The sequence below is a fragment of the Melitaea cinxia genome, chromosome 21 (genome assembly GCF_905220565.1).
Source record: "Melitaea cinxia chromosome 21, ilMelCinx1.1, whole genome shotgun sequence".
Classification (NCBI taxonomy): domain Eukaryota; kingdom Metazoa; phylum Arthropoda; class Insecta; order Lepidoptera; family Nymphalidae; genus Melitaea; species Melitaea cinxia.
In genome coordinates this window covers 1,751,123-1,778,691 of record NC_059414.1, presented here as the reverse complement: position 1 = coordinate 1,778,691, position 27,569 = coordinate 1,751,123, and the positions used below count along the sequence as shown (strand labels likewise).

At 34.7% G+C, this 27,569-nt stretch overlaps 1 protein-coding gene across 1 annotated transcript; it reads right to left on the bottom strand.

The window, feature by feature from the left end:
* Positions 1–5,490: 5,490 nt before the first annotated feature.
* LOC123664205 (solute carrier organic anion transporter family member 1C1-like) lies at positions 5,491–26,886 on the bottom strand. The gene is made up of 10 exons (XM_045598801.1): positions 26,822–26,886; positions 26,311–26,435; positions 24,161–24,301; positions 11,422–11,625; positions 10,810–10,931; positions 9,228–9,424; positions 7,763–7,876; positions 6,912–7,036; positions 6,306–6,446; positions 5,491–5,672 (listed from the first exon to the last, which is right to left on the bottom strand). Exons 1-10 carry the CDS (start codon positions 26,884–26,886, stop codon positions 5,491–5,493), a joined length of 1,416 nt encoding a protein of 471 aa, XP_045454757.1.
* Between the last annotated feature and the right edge of the window lie 683 nt (positions 26,887–27,569).

Here is a 27,569-nt window from a genome sequence, read left to right as displayed (position 1 = left end):
ATATATATATACAAAAGTATTTAGTTTGTTTTCTTCTATTTTTGGTAAGTGTATGTATCTTTACTTTATAGAATGAACGAACCTCCGGACCCGAGTGGTGGAAATGATTTTAATTCACAATGTATTCCGCAACCTAGCCACAGGGCTGCCAGATGGGGCGATTTGTCGCGAATTAGGTGATTTTTTTCATGGATACGCTCCTTTTTTTAAGTTTGGGCGACAAGTCGCAAATTAGGCTCTTTTTAATCCTCAGCGTTGGCAACAAGTTAAAAGTACAAAAACCGTTACAAAAAATATTGTTTTTTTAATGTCCCAATAAGCTTCCTTTAATTTTAAAATTGAGTCCATATATTTTATCTGTATCTTTTATTTTATCTTTTGTATCTTGGGTCATCATGTAAGTTAATAATATTTTAAATAAATAATTTTTAATTTCGAGTCTGTTATGATAGACTGTCATAAAAAAACTGACAGACAGATCCTAGTGTATATTCAAACTTTCATCGGGCGACTGCTAAGAATATTTTGCGACTTTCGATCATAGATGGGGCGACTTGAATCAAAACTTTCTGGCAAGCCTGCCTAGCCATTTCATTACTATAGATTACGATGAAACGAGTATGGGAACTGTCCACTCTATGACTAAAAAGCCACTTAAGAGATCTCGTCTTCATAGAATTTGCAAACATTGTAATAACAAAGTTAGAAAAAACGCGGGAAACCAAAAAGTTGGTTGTCATTGTTCGGAGTCTGAGAAATCAGATGAGACTAATAAAAATGAAAATAATAAATATTTCCCCGTTTCGGTATCACAATCACAGCTCCAACCTGATAACACTGTCTCTGAAAATCCAATAGGCAGAAATATTTATAATGAAAATGACGTGTCTCCATATTTAGTTCATGTTCAAAAAATTACAAAGGTGATAGCGATGGAATGATTTTACACCCAATTATACAATCACACACACGAAACAGAATTTCTGTAGCATTTAATAATTATAAAGATGCGAATTCATTTTTTTTAAATATATATATATAATATACATCCACGGGCTTTTGAACGCATGTCCTTTTTTATTTCTAAAACATGCAATATTTTTTTAAAATAAAATAAGGAAATGCTAACTCATTTTTAAATAACATCCTGCTTCTTGAAAATTATTATCACGCTTTTATACCATCTTTTAACGTTATTAGAAACGGTATCGTTAGAGGTGTGCCAATAGAATGGTCCCCAGAAGAAATTATAAAAAAATATTTCTACACCTATTGGTTGTGGTAAAGTTGTAAAGGTAAGACGTTTAAATTACAAAACTGTTGTTGAAGACGCTACTGTGTGGAAGCCCACACAATCAGTAGTAATTTATTTTGATGGCAGGGTCCTCCCAAAATAATTTTTATATGCTACAATTCTCTTCTAGTCGAGCTTTACATCTTTCCCACAATTCAATGCTATAAATGTTGTCGTTATGGACACAAAAAATTGCAGTGCAGGTGTGAGCCAAGGTGTTTAAAGTGTGGTCAGGAGCATACATCAGAATCATGCAATGCCAATGAAGATAATTATTTTTACTGTTTATGTTCCGGCAACCATATGGTAAATAGTAAAGCGTGCTCTGAATCCAATAGGTAAAAATCTATTAAATTACACATGGCTGATCAGTGTGTTTAACTAAGGTAGGGCACAGCAGGAATTTCCTGCTTAAAATATGGAGCAGCCCGACTGGGGAAGTACCTCGACCTTACAGAAGATCACAGCTAAATAATACTGTTTTCAAGCAGTATTGTGTTCCTGTTGGTGAGTAAGGTGACCAGAGCTCCTATCTAGGGGATTGGGTATTGGGTCGGCAACGCGCTTGCGATGCTTCTGGTGTTGCAGGCGTCTATAAGCTACGGCAATCGCTTACCATCAGGTGAGCCGTACGCTTGTTTGCCGACCTAGTGATCATATGCAGAGGCTTATAAAGAGATACCAACGTCATACAAATCTTATTCAGAAGTCAGTCAAGAAGTAACTATTAGCCAAAATCCTAATAAATCATACAGAAAAAATTTATATCTAGACCTCGGGATCCTATTAAGCCTAATATAGGTTATGATAAAATATCTCATAAAAATATAATAAAAGAATTTTTAATTCAATGAATTTGAAAAAAATTCAACTCTAATAATTGATATTAACTCTAAAAATGATTTTACCAAAGTTTCAGATGTATTTTCACTATTACAGAGTTGTTTACTAAACAACAAAAGTTTACCGTCCATCGTTGTAATCGTTTCGTCGTTTTGTCATCGTTTAATACAGTGTATCGTAAATATAATTTAAAATTAACAGTTCCCAGATAATACACAATACAGTGGAACGCCAGAAGTGTAATTAATAAAAAAAAGACATAATGTAAGTAATAATGTTAGGTTTCGAAATTATAATACCATCAGAGAAGATAGGCTGTGTACTCTAGAACTATACAATTTGGTTCCACCATCACCTTCATGGAACCGCAAGGCATCGCATGAATCTGCACCGCTATGTGGTTAAAATCCCACGATCTCGCACTAAACGATTTGCTTCCTCGTTCCTAATACGCACCGCAAAAATTTGGAATGCCCTTCCGGCTTCCGTTTTTCCAACGAAGTATAACTTGGGTATCTTTAAATCAAGAGTGAATAGGCATCTTCTAGGCAAGCGCACACCACCTTAGGCTGCATCTTCACTTGCCATCAGGTGAGATCGCAGTCAAGCGCTAGTAATAATAATAATATATTCTTTATTGTACACCAAAATATAAACAAACAGTAGTAATTACAAAATAAAAGATGTACAAAGGCGATCTTATCGCTAAAGAGCGATTTCTTCCAGATAACCTTTGGGCACAGGACATGATATAGTAGTGACGGATAGGAAGTGTACAATATTCTTAAGGATGAATAAAAATAGTGTATGATAGATTCATTAATTCATACAAATACACATATAAGTACAAATATCCATACATAAATAATCAAAATAGTATTAATATACGTGTATAAATGTAAAATATATATTGATAATATAAAATATGCATGTTAAAATCTGAATATTATTATATGTTAAGGGACATATAGTACTTCTTTAGACGTTGCTTAAAACAGGCTGGAGTAGAAGCACGTCTTATTGAAAGCGGAAGAGAATTCCAAAGGCGGACAGCTTTAGCAGTGAAGGAATTAGAGTAGAAGGAGGATTTATGGGAAGGAACTTTTAGAAGTAAATTGGAATTAGATCTAAGGGATCGCTCATGGGAATTGCAAAGATACGTGAACCGTTCTTTAAGATATTGAGGGGCATCAGGATTGAAAAGTACACAGTAAAGTAGGGAAAGTACATGAGTATTCCTGCGAAAACGAATCGGGAGCCACTTGAGTTTCTTGCGGAAATCGGAGACGTGGTCGTATTTGCGAAGCCCAAATACGAACCTTATACAAAGATTCTGGAGTCGCTCAAGCTTATTCAGTTGCTCCTCTGTAAAATCTAAGAAACATGCATCTGCATAGTCAAGAATCGGTAAAAGGAGTGATTGGGCTAGTGCAATTTTAGTAGGCAAAGGAAGAAAGAACTGGAGACGACGAAGTGACCCGACGGCTGCGAATAACTTTCTACTAAGTTCAGTTAGTTGAGGTGACCAGGAGAGAAACTGATCTAGAGTTACTCCCAAATTCTTAACATTCTTGCTGTAGTTCAGAATTGTATTGTTAAATACTACAGGTGGTATAAGTGACCAGTCTATACAACTAATCATCTTTGGACTACCCACAATAATTACCTGGGACTTTGAAGGATTGACTTTTAACCCGAACGAGTTGCTCCATTTGTAAATGTTATTTAAGTCATTATTAAGTTGATTGATACCTGAGGGTAAGTCAGCCAGCTTAGAATGGGTATAAATTTGAAGATCGTCCGCATACAGGTGGTAGAGAGAAGAAATGTTTTTGCTGATTGAATTAATAAATAAAGAAAATAGGAGAGGAGACAACACGCCACCTTGCGGTACGCCGGCAACGACGTTAGCCCAGTCAGAGAAAGTATCTTGAACTCGCAACCGTTGCCGGCGCCCATACAAGTAACTGTGAAACCAATCAATGACCGGTGGAGATATATTAAAGGAACGCATGACAGAAAGTAAAATATCGAAATCCACAGTGTTGAAGGCATTACTGAAGTCAAGTAATGCCAACACTGTAAGACTTCGGTTATCCATAGCATGTCTAATGTCGTCAGAAATTTTGACAAGAGCAGTAACCGTGCTATGACCCCTCCGAAAGCCGGATTGGAAAGGATTTAAGAGGTTGTTCGAGGAAAGCTATGTATTTAAAAAAAAAAGGCTAGATGGTTTTGACCGAGTAGCCTTTCTCATTGAGAAAAACTTTCGTTTTAATTTGATTAATATTCCTGTACATAGTTCTGAACTTTCTATTTTAGCTATAAGTCTACATAGCATATGTTTTGTGTCTGTATATATTTCTTATATTTCTACCAATATTTTAAACGAAATAAATATGATATATATAAAATTGTATTGGATTATATACTTCTTAATAATATAGACATTTAATATTATATCCTATATATATATTCCTTTTTTTATCATAAAATATATTATTTTGTTTCTTCTTATCCTATTCTGTTATAATTCCTCTTGTCCGTTATCCTCAATTTTTGAATATTTTTCTTAATTCCTGCTCGTCATTGGCAATGCACTAAGTGCAGTCTATAAAAAAAACAAACGTTATTTACAATTTTTGCTTGATTTTAATACACACAATAAATAATTTTAACATACATAATTAATAATTCAGTAAGGAACAACTATTTCATATTTGATACCTACACACCAAAAATACTGCGTAATTCTGTTATAAACGTTTTGTAAAGTAAATATAATATGATAAGCAAAATTGTTATAGCAAGTTTTAAAAAACATTGCTTTAAAAATTGTCCAGGCGTTGATATCTGCGGTATTAATAATAATAGAATAATAATAATATACTTTATTGCTCATTTAAATAAAGAACAAAATTAACATTACAAGCAATTATAGTAACAAATTGTACAACCAGGTGATCTTATTGCTATAAAGCAATCTATTTGTAGTTTTCTTGGATTTTAAATTAAAATATCTAGTTTTGTTAATAACTTAATCATTTAATACAAATTGATTAGATTACTGAAAAACAGTGTCAGTGAAAAACAAATAATTTTTGGAAAAAACCTGCCAAAATTTTACAATAAAAGCTTTTTAAATGAATTATACAATCTAAAACTAATAGTATATACATTTTGATCCAGTGTTAGCTTTTTCTTATTCTAAAATTATTTGACTATAGGTACAATAAATCACAAATAAATAAACATAGGGCTCGTAGCAGTCCCCAGATTGATCATTTGCACCTATTTATTACAATTAAATGTACTAAATGCGTTGTACAACAGAAATTTTCACTTTTATTTTTTCATAATCTTGTTTCAAAAACTTCATTTCTATCCTTATTTGATAGTTTGATAAAATGCCAAGATGTAACAGTAGTAAAAATTGATGTCAGGATGAGGAACGCACACGTGGCGCCAATAAGATAAGGAAAAGCTTCGCTCTGTAGATGACACTTATTCCCTTGGAACCAACGGCAAGTGCGTACTGTAAAAATTAAAAAGATAAACTTAATTTAATTACAGACCATTAAAAATTTAATAATATACCTGTTAACAGTTTACAAAAGTATTTTGATCGTAAGTTTAAATATTTTATCTAGTTTTAATAGTAATGTGTTTGGTATAGATTTTCTGTTGGTATTTTGGAGCGGAGCAGAGCATTATTCGTATTTTTTTTCAACCTCCTGACAGCTGCAAACGTAATTAGCGTCAATGCAAAATGTCGCGAAAATATTTATTCGTTAACTGATGATGATTTTTTTTATACAACTAGGTCAACAAATAAGCGTAAGGCGCACCTGATGGTAAGCAATTGACGTGGCTTAAAGACGCCTGCAACAACCCTACCACAAAGCAACCCAGGGAGCTCTGGTCACCTTACTCACCACAGGAACACAACATAGCTTGCTTGCTTGAAAGCAGCTTCCTTCCTTGAAAGTACTTCCCCAGACGGGCTGTACCAGATTTTGAGCAAGAAATTTCCTGCTGTGCCTTACCTCAGTTAAAGTATCATTTTGTATAATAAATAATAATGTAATTGGTTTGGCATTTAAATTATAAAAAATATATAAAAATCGTTACTTTTAAGAATAAACAGATGGAACTAATGAATACATACCATAAAGTCCATAGAAAATTGCGTGTCCCACAGCAAAGGTCATGATGGCGACAAAAGAACAAGCCAAGCCCAACGCCACAGACTTATCACGAGGATCCACGACTTTCAGCAAGAGCACGCCCTGCGCTTGAAGCACTAAAACTGCAAATCAGGTAAAAGCCAAGATTTAGGTACGAATTATGATCAAAGCTAGTTAAGTGTAGCTATACTTATATTAAATATTTTGTAACTATTATTATTAAACGGTCGCTAGATGAATGAGACTTCCGAGTCCGTATAAAGGTCAAAATGACAATGTAAATTTGTATGTCTTAAACAAATACTTACTATAAGCGTATATAGAACGTGTATAATTACGGCCATATACACTTTCTACGGCCAAGAGCAGCAGTCTGCGAGGGGTGGCGCAAGCCGAGCATATGTACTACGTAAAAAGCTGATAAATTCTACAATAATTCGACAATTGTATTAATCAGTTATATTAACTGATTTATTATATAGGCTCCTTTTGCCTTTTTCCCTCACATGGGGCGGCAGACTTTATTGGCCACTGAATCTCATAATACGCTACTGTCTATTCGATAATTAAAAGGTTATAATTCATACTTGCGAATGCGACGAGCATGTTGTACATCAAGCCATGCAGCAGATGGGCTTTCCGACAAGGCTCGTCGCCGCACGCGCGCTCCAACACGCGTCCACCTCGCGCACACGTGCAGTTCGAGTACACTCTGTAACAACATATGTTTTTACTTAATAACATCACAAATATCAAGCAGACAAGCAGGGCTTTGCTTATAACGCAAGGGATGCGGTGGTCCCGGACACCGGGAGGGAGGTTTAGGGAACGCGGAAAGTTGCAAGGGCACATAGTATTGATATATGTATAAGTGAAAAAGAAAGGTCAGCCAAAAATTTGCGAAATCGTCATCAGGGTACTGCGGCACTGCGCCAATTGCACCCGGCGCTACATGTGCTAGAGCCGCCCCTGCTGACAAGCTATTGGAAGTCTTGACTGAAGAAGAAAATTACAATTTTCACCATTATTACGAAATTGGAACAAAACTACACAGTTTTAGGCTTATAGTAAAAGCTTTTAAAAACCTCAAGAAGACAGTAACTAAATTTACTTACATTTTTGAAAAATATTCTTTTCACCCATCAATGTTTTTAGCTGCTAGAAGTAGACTCCTTACGGTACTCTACCCTTTAAAAGTCTTATACAGTTAGTCTATACAGTCAGTTAAAACCACCAAACGAACCAACCAATTTTTGGCGACTGTTTCATTTAGATCGCTCTCTACCTTGTTAAGATTCTACTTAATTTAGGCGTCTTAAAGCAGTTTTACTACCTAAGAATCTTATTATCCAGACGATTATCGATTCTCTAAGCGATATTCGGATATTTCGGCTTAAATTATTATATATCTAAGCCATTTTTATTGAATTTCACTCACTGTATCCCGTTAATTTTTTGTGATTCACGACAACCAGCTTGACATGGCGAAACGTAGCCCACCATATTGTCTACTGCACACACCGGCTTGAACTCGTCCCATTGAGGCTTACAACTATAACAGGAATTTTCAAATCAATGGTATATATAAGAATAATAGCTTGATCATAATTAGCATATCGATGTTCAATATGATTACACTTACACACTTTATTAACGGACTTCAAAAAAGGAGAAGGTTCTTAATTCGACTGGGTGGACCGATTTCGATGATTTTTTTAAATCGAAAGGTGGTGCATATCATGCGGTCACATTTAAATTTAATTGAGATTATAAGTACTTCTCGAGTTATATCTGATAAGGCGTATTTCACTTCAGCCTGTAATATCCCACTACCTGGGCATAGGCCTCTTTCCCCTTGTAGGCGAAGGATCAGAGCTTAATCCACCACGCTGCTCCAATGCGGGTTGGCGTTGATATATTCCCTACTATGAGTAGCGATCGGGGACCGACGGCTTAACGTGCTCTCCGAGGCACGGTGGGGAGACCCACAAGGACTGCACAAACACCCAGACCACGGCAAACACCTGTATGGCCAATACAAATGTTTGTCAAGTGCGGGGATCGAACCCGCAACCGCCAGCGCATCAGGTAGGTACAATCCATGACTGTAACCGTTGCGCCAACGCGGCGTCAAGCGTATTTACTTGACTATTTTTTCGTCAACATATTTGTTGACCTCTTAACTTTTTCTTGGTGTACCGATTTTGATGATTCCTGTTTAGTCGATAGCTGATGCTTGTCTTGTTGTCCCATTTAAATTTGATCGAAATAGGCTAACTACTTTTTGAGTGATTTTTGATAACGCGTGTTTATTTGACTATTTTTCGTCTACCTACTTTGTATTACTTTTCGATGTAATTAAAGTCGTTTTTTTTTTCGTTAGCGAGTAAGCACTTTTATTTTATTTATTTATACCTTAAATGTTATTGTATAAATCCTAGATACTCAGCTGACCAGAGTACTATTACATTCTTAACAAAAATACTTATGTATTCTTATATATATAGGTAATATGTTTATATATATAGTGTGTAATATTTTTATTTATATAGTATATTTATAAAAAAAATATAGCTAGAACAGTCGGCTGTTGCCTATAACACAGGCATTAACTTGTTTACCTTTTAACAGACGACCGTGTGTGTATGTCATATATACATAGATATTTATTTATTTATAAAATTTTAATAAAAATAAACGAAAAGTAGCTACTCCTCATTAACTATCTCTCCTTGCTTGTACTTATTAATACATAATTATTATTTAAGTCTTACATCTACAGCTGCAAGCACTTCTAAACCACACCGATAATAGTTCTTATTACGTAACACAGGAGTTACAGTAACGCATTTGTATTTATATTACCAATTAATAAAGATTCAGGTTTAAAATTTTCATCTTACTGGCAAGCAAGACTGCATTCCGGGTGTCCGTAATAATTTTTCCCAACTCCTACGACGTTTCCTGTGTCACACCTAGGAACGGTTATTATTAATATGTAAAACACGAACATAAGCACACTCATTATCGCTGCCTGCTTGAGTGCTTTTAATTTAGAAAACTCCATGAGTATAGGGGCTGAAAAAACAGTGCCGGCATACTGAAAAAGACATAGGTGGCATAAGAAACTGGCAAACCTTTGGACTTTTTAGTTATTAGATCTGTCTACGATTTGTAAAGTAATTAGATTTTTTTTTTATTATGATTATAAGCCTCAGTAGCTCAATGATATTTTTATCACACACTTCAACCTAATACAGTCCACTGCTGGACGTAGGCCTCCACAAGTTCGCGCCAAAAATGGAGTGAACTCATGTTTTTTGCCCATAGTCAACACGGTGGGCAGGCAACATGATGACAATTTTATTTTTTCTACAATATGTACTTGTATCTGAACGTATAAGAAGTAGCGCTGAATAAATTTAACAATGTATATATGTGAAATACTTAAAATTGAATACTTCACAAATTATGGACTGAATTAAATGGAACTTTGTAAGCTTCTAAGAAAGTTATCCATCGTAGTAAGATTTGGATAGTAAATTCTTAAGAATATACAAAAAAATAAAGAATTTCAAAAGCTTGTAGCCCTCTATACTTATCAATTTGTATACAACTAAGGTAAAAGTATTAATTAAGATTTATAATAATCATTTGTAAGGAACTAATACGTATTCTATTTTTTCAATTTTTTTTTTTCATTTTTCATTTATATTCGTAAACAGCTTAAGGGCTAGTTATTCAAAAAAAATATAGTTTAAACTCACCGCTATTGCAACAACGATGAAAACGAAAAAAAATATTTCACAAAATAGCAGATATACATTAGAACCAGGAATCAAGTTGAATTTAACCTGAAAAAAAAAAGGTAACTCTAAATAGTCAAAAATAATAAAGGTCTGGCATTGAGCTAACAAGGGAAAAGATAATTTGGATAATTATTTACAACTTGCAGGCGTACATGTGAAATGAATTCTCGAGCGAACCAAAGAAGCGAAGTTTAGCTCAAAGAATGAACTCCCAAGGAAAAGGTTGTGGCAAAGATATTATGGGATGTAAAATATCGTCTTCTGAGACATGAAATTTTCATCAACATTTTATATTGATTTTACTGTATAAAAATTCAAATAGAAGTGTAATGGAGGAATGGAAATATATTAATCTGTTTATTTACTCTTATAATGGTACTTCAACAACTTAATTTTTTTGTAAATTAACAAACAAATATACAAAAGCCAAAGAAACAAAAAAAAGCATTTATAAAGGAAAACAAGAATGTAGATCCCGTCAACGAGTGTATTATAAAAGTGTCAAATAAAAAAAAAAAAGCAAATAAGGCGTAGTAATTATTATTTAATGATTCGACCTATAACTTACAACAGCTGAACATAGATCTTTTTTTCCTGTAGGAGAAGGTATGAGCTTAATCATTATATATATAGATATATATATATATATATGTATATAGTAAAAAGAACACACTACCTTAATGATATCAAGCTCATAGTATCCGTATCCCCATAGAGAGGCCGTTACAAGTCCCATTGCCAATATTTGGGTTATTGCTATTGGGTTATACAATACACGTCTAATACTTGTCCATAAACCTGTAACATAAACCATGAATTTTATATGTCGTCATTTCGTAAATGAAATAGTTAAAAGGTAAAAAATATGTCCCTGCTGAAAAATCAAAATAAAAAACGACGATTTGTATGGGAAGTTATTGTAAACTATTGTGTGTTTGAAACAGGGATTCCAAAATTTTCATACAATTTTTATCTGTGAAAATGTGAAAATGATTTTTGGAATTTTTAGCAGGGGTTGTTTTCCGGAAAGAAATATGGACTACATTGATATAACTGGTGAAATAAAAGAAAGAGTAAGTAAGATTTTCACATCCTATTATGAGTCATCAAGTGTGAGACATTTTTTGATATGGGCTCAAAAGTTATGGCAAATATCAGGTACACCAGAAAATGCTAGCTGACGTGTCTAAAGAGTCATAACTATAAAAATCAAATTTTATTGAAGTTACTATAAGGTAGAAAAGTCTGTCACTTTCAGTCACTACTTTTGGGGGTAAAAAACACTTACCACGATTTGTTAGAGGTAATTCTTCCATCTGCAATCCATTCACTTCAGGCGCTTTGTTCGATAAAACGCAAGGTAGCTGTACTAAACTCGACAACGAACCCATAGACAGAGCAACGGTTTGAAGGATCATATTATTTTCCACCGCGTCAGTCAATACTTTGTGTCCCAGGACAAGTGGGAATATTCTAGATATTAGCAAAACACCTAAACATAAAATTATTTCGAATCACGACTCTTAATACCCCATTGCTACGCATAAGCCTCTTTCTTCTCGTAGGAGAAGGATCGAAGCTTATCACGCTGCTCCGATGCGGGTTGGTGGATATATTCCCTACTATAATTAACGATCGCTATCAGGTGTACATGATAACAACTGGGACCGACGGCTTAACGTGCTCTCCGAAGCACGGTGGAGAGACCCAAATGCTGCACAAACACCCAGATTACGGCAAACATCTGTATGATCAATACAAATGTTTGTCATGTGCGGGGATGGAACGCGCAACTACCAGCACAACAGCCACAAACCAGTCCTGTGACCGTTGCGCCAACGCGTCGTCATATAACTTTAAAAAAAAGTACACATTCAATTTTAAACTGCAATCTTTTAGATCCGTATCTTAAATTTCAACATATATTGATTATTAGTAAGAAATTATCCTGTACTGTATTCTTAATAAATTATTGAATGGAAGTTAATTCTACTAATATATCTTGAATAAAAAAAATACTCATAACGAACCCAAGTGTCGCGCATTAAATTAGATAAAAATATGTAAATTTGAACCGTAAGAACTAGAGTTTAGTTATTTAACAGTACCTGTTAGTTTGACATAGGAAGGGCACAGCAGGCAAATTCTTGTTCAAATTCTGGACCAGCCCGAATGGGGAAGTACCTCGACCTTACAGAAGATCACAGCTAAATAAGATTGCTTTTAGGCAGTGTTGTATTCCTGTGATGAGTGAGGTGACCAGAGCTACTGAGGGGAATTGGGGTAGGGTAGGCAACGCGCTTGTGATGCTTGTAATGTTGCAAGTGTCTATAAGATACGGTAATTGCTTACCATCAAGTGAGCCGTACGCTTGTTTGCCGACCTAGTTGTATAAAAAAAAATTTTGTACACATTACAGTAAATGAATATTAGTTAACAAAAACAAATATTTACCATAGTGGACGCTAGTTCTAGCTGGAGCGTAATCGTCAGAATAGGTAATCCCATGACTTAAACAAACAACTCGGGCAAGGACAAATACTATACACGTGTAAATTACAATAAGGAGCCGGAAAACGGTTAGGGTTGATGTACCAATGAATCCAATATTATTTTCCGAATTCGCAGCATCACACAGTTCTGCGTAAATAAAATAAAGTCAATAATATATTGAAACATATTTACTGTCAACATATTAAACTTATTATTATAAAAAGCAATTAATACGCGAAGCTTTAATTTCGTACCCCTTTTTACGAAAATTGCGCGGACGGAGGAGTATGAAATTTCGCACACTTATAATTTATATAGAGGTGTGCAGAATGCTAATAATTTTTGGTCATTCGTTAGTTAAGTGGGCTCCGATTTATGGGGTGAAATGGGGGTGGGGGGGTAAAGGGAGGTGGGGAGGGTGGGTTTTTTAGCCCCCCATAGTGTGCATTTCACGTAAACCCCGTGGTTTCGAAGATTTCGTGTTTGAAGTTTTGGGGTTAACTTTACGTGATTCAGAGATATTACAATACCTTAGAGCCCGTGTCTGACTCCACCTTAACTCCGGTGCAGCGGGAAGTGCACTCATATGCTCCATTCACCAACTTTCACACTTTATTTTCGAACAAATTTACGTAAAAACGATCTCGATTGCAAGATCAACAAACGATACGAACTGACACTTAACGACTGACAAATCGACACTTTTAAACAAAATAACGCGTCAGACATAATATTCTAATAAAATTAGTAACATTGCGTGCTAGAATATAGGTTTAGAAATTCGAAAAATACCCAAAACCGAATCGGAGCACCCCACTGTCCACGTGGTCTTGGTCTGTCCTACCCCTAGAGTGTTTTTTTTGTGCCGCGGAGGCGCGGAGGGAGGGCAGCCCTCGCCCGCCGTGCGAAAGCGCGCGAACGAATGCGTAGAGGAGCGGCTGAGCGGCCTTCGGCGACCAGCCTCCGCTGCGGAACGGAGCATGAGTGAGCGTGCTTTCGCACGCAAGGGCGGAAGGGCTGCACTTCCCGCAGCGCCGGAGCCAAGCGTTCCTCTAACTTTCGAAATTCTTCTTCTAACCTCAAAACTTTAACCATGGATATCTCCATAACCATGGGGTTCTGAGGTGTGACAGTGGTACCAGGGGTAGCGCCCCCCCCCCTTCCCCCCACGGTCCCGAAATTCGGTTTTTCCTAATCTAAAGCTTTGTGTTTTAAAGGAAATGCTAAGTGACGCCTTATTTTGGTCAACGGTGTCTATTTGTTAGTCGTTAAACGTCAGTTCGTATCGTTTGTTGATCTTGCAATCGAGATCGTTTTTACGTAAATTTGTTCGAAAATAAAGTGTGAAAGTTGGTGAACAGAGCATATGAGTGCACTTCCCGCAGCACCGGAGTTAAGGTGGAGTCAGACGCGGAGCTCTAAGGTATTGTAATATCTCTGAATCACGTAAAGTTAACCTCAAAACTTCAAACACGATATCTTCGAAACCACGGGGTTTACGCGAAAAGCACACTACGAGGGGGGTAAAAAACCCACCCTCCCCCCTCCCTTCACCCCCTCTTCCCCCAGGACCCCATAAATTGGAGCCCACTTAACTAAAGATTTACCTAATTTTTTAATTTTGTATAAAAATATATGAAATCAATTTTAAAAAAAACATTACACAAATATCACAAATGTATTTGACACACATACACACACGCGCATATATCTCCTTATAAATATTGCACAGAATGCATAATTGGCATACACATTTACAACACAGTTAAAAAAATAACATCCACATAAGTATGTACAAATCATTATCATCAGCTTATTTTTTGAATACTAAAAAAAGCCAACTGAGTTACAAGCATTTGTGTCGATACCAGCGACAATAGAACAAAATACGAATAGCAAGATTTTACTTTTTTATAGTTTTTGGTTGTTCTATACTCTAAATAATTATGGTTACCTGATTCTTTCCTTTCCGATTTTGCTGGCATTAAAAACCATGAAAAACAACAAACAACAACGGCTGTTCCATAGCCAATTAATAATTTTCTTCGCTTCGTATATCCCCACCACGATACTATTGGTGCTAATACAGCTTCAAATACTGCGAATATTATTATCATCAAATCTGAAAAGTAAAGACTAACTTGATTTTGTTAATGAGACAATGCCCCACACTCAACTCAAGATTTCAAATTCAAGATTAGTGAGTTCTCCTCACTAGTCTCTTTTAACTCAGTGTACAACCTAATAACATTGTGCTTATACCTGCAGTGTAACTAGGAAGCTCTCCAGCCCTTATGTCTTGCTGGACAAGCCTATAGCAACAAATCTCTCCAAGTGCAATATGTGCTATTAATCCCAATAAAACACCCCTTAGTTTTCTAGGGTCAAATTTAGTGCCACTGACCCATGATAACAGTCGATTTCGTACTAAAAAAAATCAAAAGTAACGTGTTAAGAACAGTGTAGTTTTCCAATATTCATTCCTATTATTCATCACAAGGAAGTACAAAACTTCGGTTTAAGGTTACCTTTACCTAAGGACAAACCCTTTTGCGGTTCTGAAAAGACAATCAAGTTTTCAAGCTTACGAGTAATACAGATACAGTGCAAGACAGAGAAGTAGTGTTGTGATGGATGATTTTATTGGATACTTCATTTAGACATATTTCGATAGCAGCTACATAGAAATAGATAAGAAAAGACAGTCAAAATATTTGAAACATTATACTAAGAGTGTCATGCTGATGAGCTAAGCTGTTTCATCGAGTAAAATATGCATAAAACTACTATTGTTAAACTTGTAAGTTCAACAGAGAGTTCCAATGCTAAACATCGTTTATTGGCTCAACACATTCGTATGTAAGGACGAGTGGTTACTTTATTTCTCCATAAGGTTACATTTATGATTTATGACGACGTTTTATAGCCTCCTTTAATATGCCGTCAATTAAAAAAAATATCTTACACAAACAGAATTATCAAGTATTCAAATTCGACAATAAAGACTAATAGTTAGTATTCATTGTCAAATTTCTAGGCATTACAATGTAAAAGAATATAAAAACGGTTCTAAATTTTTACCTGTTCCAGATCGATTTAGCATTCGTTGAAATTCCATTTTTGTAGTTGCGTCGTTTTCTCAATCCTTAAGTTATTTGACTAAACGTAGATTTCAGGAATCCCACTCCATAAATTGTCTATATTCTTATTTATTCTGCTACAAAAAAAAAAAAAAAAAAAAAAATTTAAGAATTTTTCTTTCCTATAAAGTAATAACAATTGAAATATGGAGAGTTTAGTGATTTTTTTACAAAAATCCAACATGTATTATATTAGAAAGTTATAGTAAATAAAATTAAAGATTTATTATTGAGATCAGCTGGAAAATTACCAACACCACTCAGCAAGTCAGTAAGTAGTCATTTATGGATTCGATTAATACAAATAACAGTGATCACCTAAAACTACTGGCAGCTAAAGTCGACTAGTGAATACAATTTGTGAAAACGATATATACATATCGTTTAAGCGTATATTTGTCGAGATTGCAAACGACTATTGAATTAAGATTAGAATCCAATTCAAGGTAAAAAAATGTGAGCTCAGACAAATTAGTTAAGACGGTATAACATTACAGGCACAGATCAGCAATTTACAAAATTTCCTAATTTATTGTTTCTGGTTGCCATAAAAGCGACAGCGTTAAATAAATTTATTTAAATATACGGAAATAAGCGCCTCATAAGGTTCGGAAATAATCGCAATAAGCAAGCACAAACGGTCAAACCATGGCCAAGATCTGTTTAGTCAATTCAAATGTTTGACGAGTGCCTATCAAAATCGCGACATGTCTAAAATTAAACATACTAAATAAAATGTGAACAGAATTCAAAGGACAAAGATGTTAATATGTTGCTATACATACTCCTATCTTCTACATACAGATTTGTTTATATAAAAACAAAATACTATGTAAATTTAACTTTTTAATATTTACTACATGTAGGTACAAAATATACTACTTATATATACAACTTTTTTTATACGGCTAGGTTGACAGACAAGTGTACGTCACACCTGATGGTAAGCTATTACCGTACTTTACAGTCGTCTGCAATATCAGAAGTATTACAAGCGTGTTGCCGACACTACCCCAATCCCCTCAGAGGCTCTGGTCACCCAACTCACCACAGAAATACAATACTGCTTGAAAGCAGTATTATTTAGCAGTGATCTTCTGTAAGGTCAAGGTACTTCCCCAGTGGGGCTGCTCCAGACTTTGACCAAAATATATCTTACTGTGCCCTACCTCAGTCAACTTTCAATAAAAAAAGAATACAAATATGACCCAGTTAACTAAATATGTCAGAAACTCAATTTCATTACCTAATCAGATGGATTCTGTTTATCGGCTCTAGTGATTAGATATTATTGTAGTTTTCAACGTTTGTTCCTAATAATGTTTCGTATATATATTTTTATTTGTGATTTCGTCATACTTATCTGTCCTAAATTTCGTTCACATTCGTTCAGCCTTTCGTACATACACCTGTGCATATAAAATTTCCCATTTATATTAGCTTAACTGTTATGTTCACCCGAAGTAATATGAGACAAAAACGTGCTAAGGTTTTAAAGAGCCTATAATTTTAAATGCCTATATGATAAAAAAAAATTGTGTACTTTGACTACTGGGATCATGCTTAACAAACACGAAGATCTTCTGAGAATTGTTTTAGATAATCACTGTTTATACACTACGTATAAAGAAAAAAAAAAAAAAAACGGCCAAGTGCGAGTCGGAATCGCGTACCGAGGGTTCCGTACAAACAAAATTATTTAAAAATATTGTTACTATATGATGTAACAAAAAATTTATGATTTTCGCAATTTTTCCTTTATCTTTACTATAAGACGTTGCTTTGTACAAAATTTCAAGATTTTGGACTCACGGAAAGTACCCTGTAGATTTTGATTCCCTTGCGAGTTTCGAAAATTTGCAGGATAAACGGCTGTATCTTTTGAATGCGTTAGCTTAGAAGTTTGATTTTTTCCCACTCGTAGATTTGAGTATTTGGTATGAATTTCAGCTTTATACCTCCACGCGTTCAAGAGTAAAAGGGTCTCGACAGACAGACGAACAACAAAGTGATCCTATAAGCATTCCGTTTTTTCCTTTTGAGGTACGGAACCCTAAAAACGAGTTATATTAACGTAAAACACGTGATAATTTACACACTCGCCACACGCCACACGCCACACTCGAAACTTGGAAATTTCAACCGCCGTAAGATTACTAACCAAACGATTTGTCACACTTAATTATCATATTTAATAGTAATATTAATTGAAATATGAACATCCTTATAATTTTTGTTATACTGCTTTTTTATTTATTCACTTTGTTAAGAAATTTGAAGTAAATATAACAACAATTCTAATTATCTAAAATTAAAATGTTTAAAATAATCCTTTTGTTTTTTTTTTTTTTTTTTTTGAAAATGGTAAAGGAATAACGAAATCAATTGACATACTCAGCTTACAAATTACATTTTGTTCACACACGCCGTACCTATATTCTCCACAATTTTCATTACTAAACATATAATTACATAAAAAAAATATCTGAAAAAATAAAAACTTTACTTTTGCTCGCGAGCTTTTTTAAAAAAAATCAATTTATCTGAAGCATTATTATTATACCACTACAAATTAAACACAATAACACCTCTTAATTATGATATACCCAATAAGAATACTAAAACGTAATCTTAGCAAGCTTCATTTATATTATACTCGCACATTACTCACGAATTATTGCGTGATATTAACCAAAATCGATTAATCGGTGATAATGAAAGATAAGATACTACTTCCGATCCGTAAATCGTTTATGTGCATACATATTAACGACATAAACTTACAAACCAATTATTATCAAAATATAAAGCAACTGTAAGGTACATCCGCTTGGGATGACGCTAAAAATGCAAATAAGAACATGTTAACGTGGTATTGAGACTGTGTGTTTGTGCAAAAAATGTGTTGAAATCTTTTTTCTGATGTCATGGGGTCAATTATTTTCGAAGTGGCACGGCTACTTCAAGATCTAAACTAAAGCTAAATTTAAAAAAAAACAAACAAACCACACGTAATATGTATTGTATATATTATTATATATTTAATATATTACAACAGCAAAAAGCTGTGAGTGAAGTTTGAAGTTAAACTATTATAAAATAATTGTGTTTGCTCGCAAACGAAAAAAAACCGACTTCAATTACATCGACAAGTAATACAACGTAGATCGACGAAAAAATAGTCAAGCAACTACGCGATATCAAAGATTACTCAAAAAGCAGTTCTCAGATATCGATAAAATTTATATGTGACCATATGATAAATATCAGCTTTCGATTAAATTAAAAATTATCAAAATCGGTACACCCAGTAAAAAGTTATTACGGATTTTCGAGAGTTTCCCTTGATTTCTCTGGGATCCCATCATCAGATCCTAGTTTCCTTATCACGGTATCAAACTAGGGATATCCTCTTTCCAACAAAAAAAAGAATTATCAAAATCGGTACATCCAGTAGAAAGTTATGCGGTATAATACAACGTAGGTCGACGAAAAAAGCGTCAAGTAAAAACGCATTATTAGATATAACTCGAAAAGTAGTTGTTAGATCGCAAATAAATTTAAATGGGACCAATTGGCACACACCACCTTTCGATTAAAACAAAATTTGTCGAAATCGGTCCACACGGTCAAAAGTTCTGATGTAACATACATAAAAAAAAAAAAAAAAAAAATACAGTCGAATTGAGAACCTCCTCCTTTTTTGGAAGTCGGTTAAAAACAATGTACGTATACTTATGTACGCACGTAAGAATACTTCATTGGCTAGCTAACTTTACGTTGCTAACTTCTTCGTTGACTAGCTAACATCAGGGTGTCGGTTTTTTGTGACGGTGTGCGCGCGCATCGTAAAAAGTTACTCTCATAATTTTTCCCGAACGCACCAAAAGAAGTACCAATATAGTAATCATTCAAAACAAAACGAGTGTTAAGTAAAACTTACGAAACGTAACTCTCTCACTTTCTATCTTCACTAACTTATATCTCCCTCTCAACTTTCGTTCTCCTCACCCAATCACATTTTTCGTAACGCTTTTCTCACGTATTCACTAGCTTACTCCCAAAATTAAACATGCGTAAAGAAATTTTACTTCGATAAATAAATGTTATGTACAAATGTAATGTAAATGTAATGTAATGTGTATATAATGTATTATGTAATGTATGTATGATATATATTATACAAGTTCTTACACTTTCTACTTTCTAATAGAAAGCTATTTTTCCCAAATTTTTGTTTAAAAAATTATTTATTCAGTATATACAAAGGTGCGTGGTGTTTTATAATACCTCTAACAATATAAGTGACTTGATTTTATATCATATAAAACAATATACAAAAAATATAATAATACAAAACAACATTTTCATTATTATTTTTTTTATGTTTATTTGGTACCCCAACGATTGTTACAATGTTACATCTACAGTATAATATTGAATTTATTTGCGCTAAATGCACAATCAGTTACAGATATACACCACATGCTTTTTATGCTATGTGTACATAAGAAAATTTCTTACAAACTAAATTATGTATTAAACACCAAGACTAATAAAAAAAGACTAATTGCAATAAAACTATGAAACAACCCCTTCAGACCCCACCAGGCCTCTCAGACGCCCGACGCTCCGGATACTTTACAGCGACCATGATGACGTCGGGCATCCAAAAAACCCAACAGACCGCGACAAAATCCAAAAAAGCAGTCCCACTGAAATGCTTTAAAATAATCGTGTTTTGAAAAAAAATCGGCAATGTATTGAAAACTACAATTTCATGCGCGCCATCAGCTGACAGAGTTCGCCGGCGCGAGGTCAACGTACTCCCGTACCGCTGCGCTCTTCTCCGGCTCGCGTCTCCGGTGCGAAATATCGCTTTAGCCGTTCATTGTTTTAGTTTTTAATAATAAATTCAATAATAACCTTCCTATTTTGTGTAATTATTCTAATTTGTTATGAGTGTATATGTTACGCCCAAAAACCCGAAAACGCTTATTGAGTAAAAAGAAAGCCCCAACGCGTTGTGGACACTGTAAAACACATGAAATATATAACACACCAAACACACAACACCAAATTATGCAAACGACCACAACGCGTTGTCGACTTTCTGTATGGTGGTTTTTTTTTCCGCTCAATAAGCCTTTTTGATGTTTGAGCGTAACATACAATCTGCACGCTGAACAATAAACACTGGTACTTATACATTTTCATACGAACTTTATTAAACATTCATAAAAAATATCTTTACTTAGTACTACAAAAAGAATAAATAAATACGAACATTGTTTTCTAATATTTACGCGAATTTCACTCATTATAATGAGACAATTTTTACGGGGTTTACTTAGTATACATACTGGTAGTAATAACAAGTTTACCTATTCGTTTTGTAAAGGCATATGCCGTCTTTGCTGAATGCCGCATTTTCTGCTATTTTTTTATACGTTTATAATATGCTCTTTCAAAGCATACTAAAAAAACACGCATTTAGCAAATGTAAATGTGCTATGATTTTTAGCATCTGTGCTCTTAAAAAGTAGCTAATAAAAATGGCGTCGCAAAAGAAGTGGACACGGGATTCGACGACTAAATTACTAACAGAATACGAAAAACACGCATGCTTGTGGGATTAATACGGTGAAACTTATAAAAACAAAATCCTTAGAGATAATGCATGTGCAGAAATTGAAAATAATAAATTCAATTTAATTTTCCACTTGCGATGCGAGTGCTTTCGTCGCTTTTTTGAGACAACTTGTGATGAAAATAACATAGCAAATATATATCGGCAACTTTATTTAGCTCGCTAGTCGCGCGTCTCGCAGTCAACGAGAGTGCACAGCGTGTATGCATACATTGCGGGTTCGCAAAATACTTAAGTCCTAAAATGTTCTTAAAAAACGTTTCTGAGATAAATGGTTATATGGATTATATAGTATAGAAATAGTATATTATTAGGTTTAAATCTTTTCAAGCATTCCAAATACACCCGGTATTATAACTAAAGCTATGATTTCATTCATTCTCATTATGATACATAGCTTTCATTAAAAAGCCTTCCATTTAAGTTTTTTTTAGTAAGTACATACTGTACACCTTACTGTCAACATAGTGTGAATATATTTATATAAATAATACTTATGTTAATAAATACATATATTACACCCAGACTTGACACATAGGGCTACCGCTAAGGGGACATCCATTAATAACGTGAGCAATGGTTGCGTGGTCCAATGAAATCTCAACAAATCTCATTTAAACCGAGGAAGGGATCAGGGGGAAGAATATTAGATTATTTCCATTCCCGACATTTCGGATACTTTACAGCAACCATGGTCGCAGGAGGACAACGATATAATTCCATAGTTGTTTCTTTAGATAATATTATTTCATTATTAATTTTATTACCAAATTTTGACAACCATTTTTGTGTTTGTTATCTATACTATTAAATTTATAAAGCTAAAGAGTTTGTTTGTTTGAACGCACTAATCTCAGGATCTATTGCTTTTATCGAAAAATTATTTTTGTATTAGCTAGTCCATTTACCGGGAAGGGATAGGTTACGTCATATTTTAGCACGATTGTTTCTCAAATGATGCGGGTGATACCTAAATGACTGCAAAAAACTGGTTAATGAACGTACTTAGAACATACTATTTTGTACTTTCTTGTGTACTAATATGTCAACTAACTTAATTAGTGGGTCAACTACTTATTCGAATATAACAAGTCAACAATTAGACTATCAAATAATTGGTTAACTTATTACTCGACTTGTTGCTATACTTGTCACTAGATTATTCGACTAAATATTTTTTAGACCAGTTGGTCGATTTTTCGCCTAACTTTTATCTAAATTAGTAACTAAACTAGTATCTCAAATATAAACTTGATTGACTCATAATGATTATTAACCGTTCGGTTTGTTCAAGTAGTTGTCCGACTTGTTGCGAGAGAAAAATAAAGTACTAGGTCCTATGTTTCCGTCGTTAAGCTGGCGTATGTTAACTTACATAATTAAAAGTTCTTAGTCTATTATACAAAATTATCATAATTTTTACAATCTCGTTTCATTTACTTCGTTATCGTCCTCTTTTAACTTTTTGAAAAAATGCCAAGATGTTAAAGCAATCATAATTGATGTCAGCATGAGGAACGCGCAGAAGTGGCCAATTAAATAAGGGAAGGATACGCTCTGTAGATGACACTTATTTCCTTCGAACCAACGACAAGTCGTAACTGAAAAAAAAAAAAAAAAATTAAACTTGAAAAAAATTTATGTTGTTCATTTTTTTCATAATTTACAGATTTTCGGTAAAAATTTCATATCGTCAATACAGAATCCCGTAAATTCAACGCTGGTTTATTTAAAAAATGTCGCTTCAGCCTGTAATAACCCACTACTGGGAATAGACCTCTTTCCCCATGTAGGAGAAGGATCAGAGCTTAATCCACCAAACTGCTCTAATACGGGTTGACGGATATATTCCCTGCTACGAGTAACGGTCCCTATCAGGTGTACATGATAAAAACCGGGACCGACGGCTTAACGTGCTCTCCGAGGCACGGCCTAATGTAAGCGAGTATCGAAGCCTATCGACACCAACAATACTAAAAGCATCCGAAACACATAACATGATATGGTCAGCTGACTTTATTTTTCCTTCAAGATATTAGGTAAACTATAATCTGAAAAATTTTAAAGTGGGAGGAAATGACCAAAAAAAACTTTTTGTTTCATCTTTTAAAGTACCAACTGACGAACTTTCCACCGAAGTACAACCAGTTGACATTCATTTTCATTCATAGTAGCATATAAAATATCATCCGTTAAAATTTTAGTTGAGAGGAAATCATTGAAAATATATATATTTTTTATTGTTCAATCAGCTAGCTGACTATAATCCACCATGTTATGATCAGCTGACTTTATTTTTCCTTCAAGATATTAGGTGTTTACCTATATACCTATATATACAATCCGACAAATTTTAAGTGGGAGGAAATTACTAAAAAATATTTTTTCCTCCATGCGTGGGAGGCTGCCACTGCCAGTCTGACCCAGCGCAGAGTCGCAGCTAACGGTCGCAAATATTCATAATATAAATCCCTAATGCAGTTTACGAAGTTATGAATGGGAGGTAATATTTGACCAAATTTATACCTGGCTCCCGGACCATAACGGTAAGCGATTATCGTATCCATCGTAGCTGATATCGTAGCCTATAGACATCTGCAATATCAAAAGCACGTTATCGACCCCACCCCTGACCCTTCCCAGGAGCTTTGGACACGTTACTCACCAGAGGTACTTCCCCAGTCGTGCTGCTCCAGAATTCGAGCAAGATATATCAATGTTATCTTGTATTTTGGGAAACTTACTTTGAAGTCCATAGAAAATTGTGTGGCCCACGACGAAGGTCAAGATAGCGACGAAAGAAAAAGCCAAGCCTTGCGCCACGGACTTATCGCGAGGGTCCACGATTTTCAGTAACAGCACGCCCTGACCTTGCAGCGTTAAAACTGTAATAAGGTAAAAGCAAGAATGAGGTAAGTTCTGATAGATGTCAGTAAACATTTTTTCGTCATTGTATCTATTATCTAATATTAGTTTGTTTTTTTTTTTGGTCCTTATCTATAAAAAATGATTTTTTTGTTTCAGTTTTTATATTTAAATCCGTAATAGATTTAGATTTATTAGATATTAAATTCTCATTATGATGATAACATTTGCACTCAGAAGCTTAATCGACGTAAAGTAATTGCGCGTCTGTCCACACTTCAGCGATGTATATATAATATCGGTTTTTGTATAATAATTACTCCTACTAAGCAGAATGATTGAAGAGTAATATGCCAAGCTTCTCCCCTACATATTGTTGGATTAACTTGTTCCTGTCTGAAAATTGGGTTCGAGATATTCAGTCTTAGCTATGGTATTCTTTCATAAGAAATGATATGACACGAACTTTTTTACTTCAAATTAGCTTTAAAGTTTCTAAGCTTCTGGTACACTTTTGCGATTAGAACTAGCTCTTGAATTTACATTTTCTGTGTCGGGAGCCCGGAAAAGCACAAAATACTCGTGTGGCGTGTTGTCTCCCCTTCTATTTTCAATTTTCATAAATTCAATATGCCTCCAAATATCTTCTCTCTGCCACTTGTATGCAGATGATCTTCAAATTTACTGCCATTCTAAATTGAGTGATCTACCTATATGTATAAATAAGATAAACAATGACTTGGACAAAATCTATAGTTGGAGTACCTCATTTGGACTAAAGGTTAATCCGGAAAAATGTCAAGTAATTGTAATTGGCAGTCCAAAACTAGCTTGTTGAATAGATTGGTCACTTGTTCCACCTGTCATCTTTAACAAAACTGTCATTAACTTCTGCGACAAAGTGAAAAATCTCGGTGTGATTTTTGATAACTGTCTCTCCTGGACACCTCAGGTGAACGAGTTGAGCCGCAAGGTGTTTGCTGCAATCAATTCACTTCGTCGACTACAATATTTCCTTCCACTGCCCACCAAAATTGCGTTAGCACAGTCACTCCTTCTACCAATTCTTGACTATGCTGATACTTGCTTTCTTGACCTTAAGGAGGAGCAATTAAATAAACTTGAGCGCCTCCAAAATCTCTGTATACGGTTCATATTTGGTCTTCGCAAATATGACCATATCTCCAATTTCCGCAATCAACTCAAGTGGCTCCCAATCCGCTTCCGCAGGAATACTCATATCCTCTCACTGCTATATCGCGTGTTGTTTCGTCCTGATTCATCTTCTTACCTCAAGGAACGCTTTGAGTTTCTTTGCGACACCCATGATCGTTCCCTTCGATCTGACACCAATTTAATCCTTAAAATTCCGTCTCATACCACTTCTTATTACTCTAACTCCTTCTCCGTTAAAGCTGTCCAACTTTGGAACTCTCTTCCTCTTCCTATTAGACAAGCTCAATCTCTCTTCTCCTTCAAAAAATACCTTAAACTACATTATTTGTCACTAAACACGTCATGATCGCCTATATCGTCTTTGTATGATATAATATATATTTACTATGTATATATATATATATATATATTATATGTGTATTTTATATATGTAAGTGTTATGTATGTTTATTATTATTATATATTGTCTATTAGTACTTTGTTCGAGTATTCTAATTCGCACACCAATCGTTTGTTTACTTCCTAACTGCAGTTTCTGTTTCGTGTCCTATACCCAAAGGTTGTCTGGAAGAGATCGCTCTTTCAGCGATAAGACCGCCTTTGTACATCTTTCATTTTATGTTTTTTTTTCTCTGTTGTTTCTTTTAATGGTGTACAATAAAGAGTATTATTATTATTATTATTATTACTCAATCACAAACGCCCAGACCACAAACATCTGTATAACCAATACAAACGTATGCCACATACGTGGACCGAACCCGCAACCGACAGCGCAATAGTCATAAGCCAATGCTGTGACCGTTGCGATAACGCGTTGACTAAATTTTGTATCTATAGTAATAGTTCGTACTTCCGACCATGAAGAGCATGTAGAACATCAGGCCGTGCATCAAGCTCGCGTTCCGACACGGCTCGTCGCCGCACGCGCGCTCCAACACGCGTCCACCTCCCGCACACGTGCAGTTCGAGTACACTCTGTAATAACATATTGTTACTTAGTAACGCGGCGAAAATATATAAACGTAATATATAACGTATAAAAAAACGTAATTTATTCGAAATTTTTAACTTATCATTAAGGTCCAAAATTTTGTAAAGGAAATTGAAGTAAACGGGCGTCTCCAAAAACACGCAAGATGATCTGACATACTGAAAATAAACTTTCTGTATAGTAAGTATGATATGATCGTCTGCCACCAGAAAGGTCACGTTTCAAGGTCACGCACCGACACCAATTAAGTGAGAAAACAAAGATCTGTATCCGTGTCCGTATTCGTAGATCTTGACACTAAATATCCGTTTCCGGATTTTTGTCAATCCGGCACATCACAATACAAGCAATATAATTAAATATTACTTACTGGATCCCATTTATTTCTTGTGATTCACGGCAACCAGCTTGGCACGGTGACACATAGCTGACCATATCATCAACCGCACACACCGGCTTGAATTCCTCCCATCGAGGTTTACAACTATAACGAGAACTTAAAATCAGTGACTGTTCAGAACACCAAAATAATTTCTAACAGAAATGCTACATTTACTACATTTTACATTATACTTAATAGAAATTACTAATTTTAGCTTTTAGCTACACTTTAGCAGGCTGATCAGAACTGAACCACGTCCTTTCAGAAATTCGGTAAGAAGTGGTATCAAACTAACTGATACCAAACTTTCAGCCAAATTTGTACTTTCCCTTGCTTGTTTGTTTTAGTCCCTTTTATTCTTTCACCTGTTTTAACGAACCTCCACAAATACTAATAGTAATTTAATGTAATGAAATTCAATAAATTACAGCTGTTACAGCAATAATTTTATGTTCTAATAATTACCAACAAATAAAGGTTCAAGACAAGACATTTTTAACGTACTGGCAAGCAAGACTGCATTGCGGGTGGCTGTAATAATTTCTTCCGATTCCCACAACATTCCCTGTGTTGCAGCGCAGAACATTTGTCATTAGTATGTATAATACGAACATTAGCACACTCATACTGGTCGCCTGTTTGAATGTTTTTATTTGACAAAACTTCTTGACTATAGGATCGGAGGAAATAGCACCGAAATACTGAAATAGAAATTACCTGTATTAGAAATAAGTGA

Coding starts and splice junctions, on each gene's coding strand:
- LOC123664205 (XM_045598801.1), bottom strand. CDS start 26,886: ATGGTCAGCTATGTGTCACCGTGCCAAGCTGGTTGCCGTGAATCACAA. Junction 11,626..24,160: donor AATTTTCTATGGACTTCAAA/GTAAGTTTCCCA, acceptor TTTTATGTTTAG/GTGTTTTGCTAATATCTAGA. Junction 7,877..9,227: donor GAATGCAGTCTTGCTTGCCA/GTAAGATGAAAA, acceptor TTCCTGTTATAG/TTGTAAGCCTCAATGGGACG.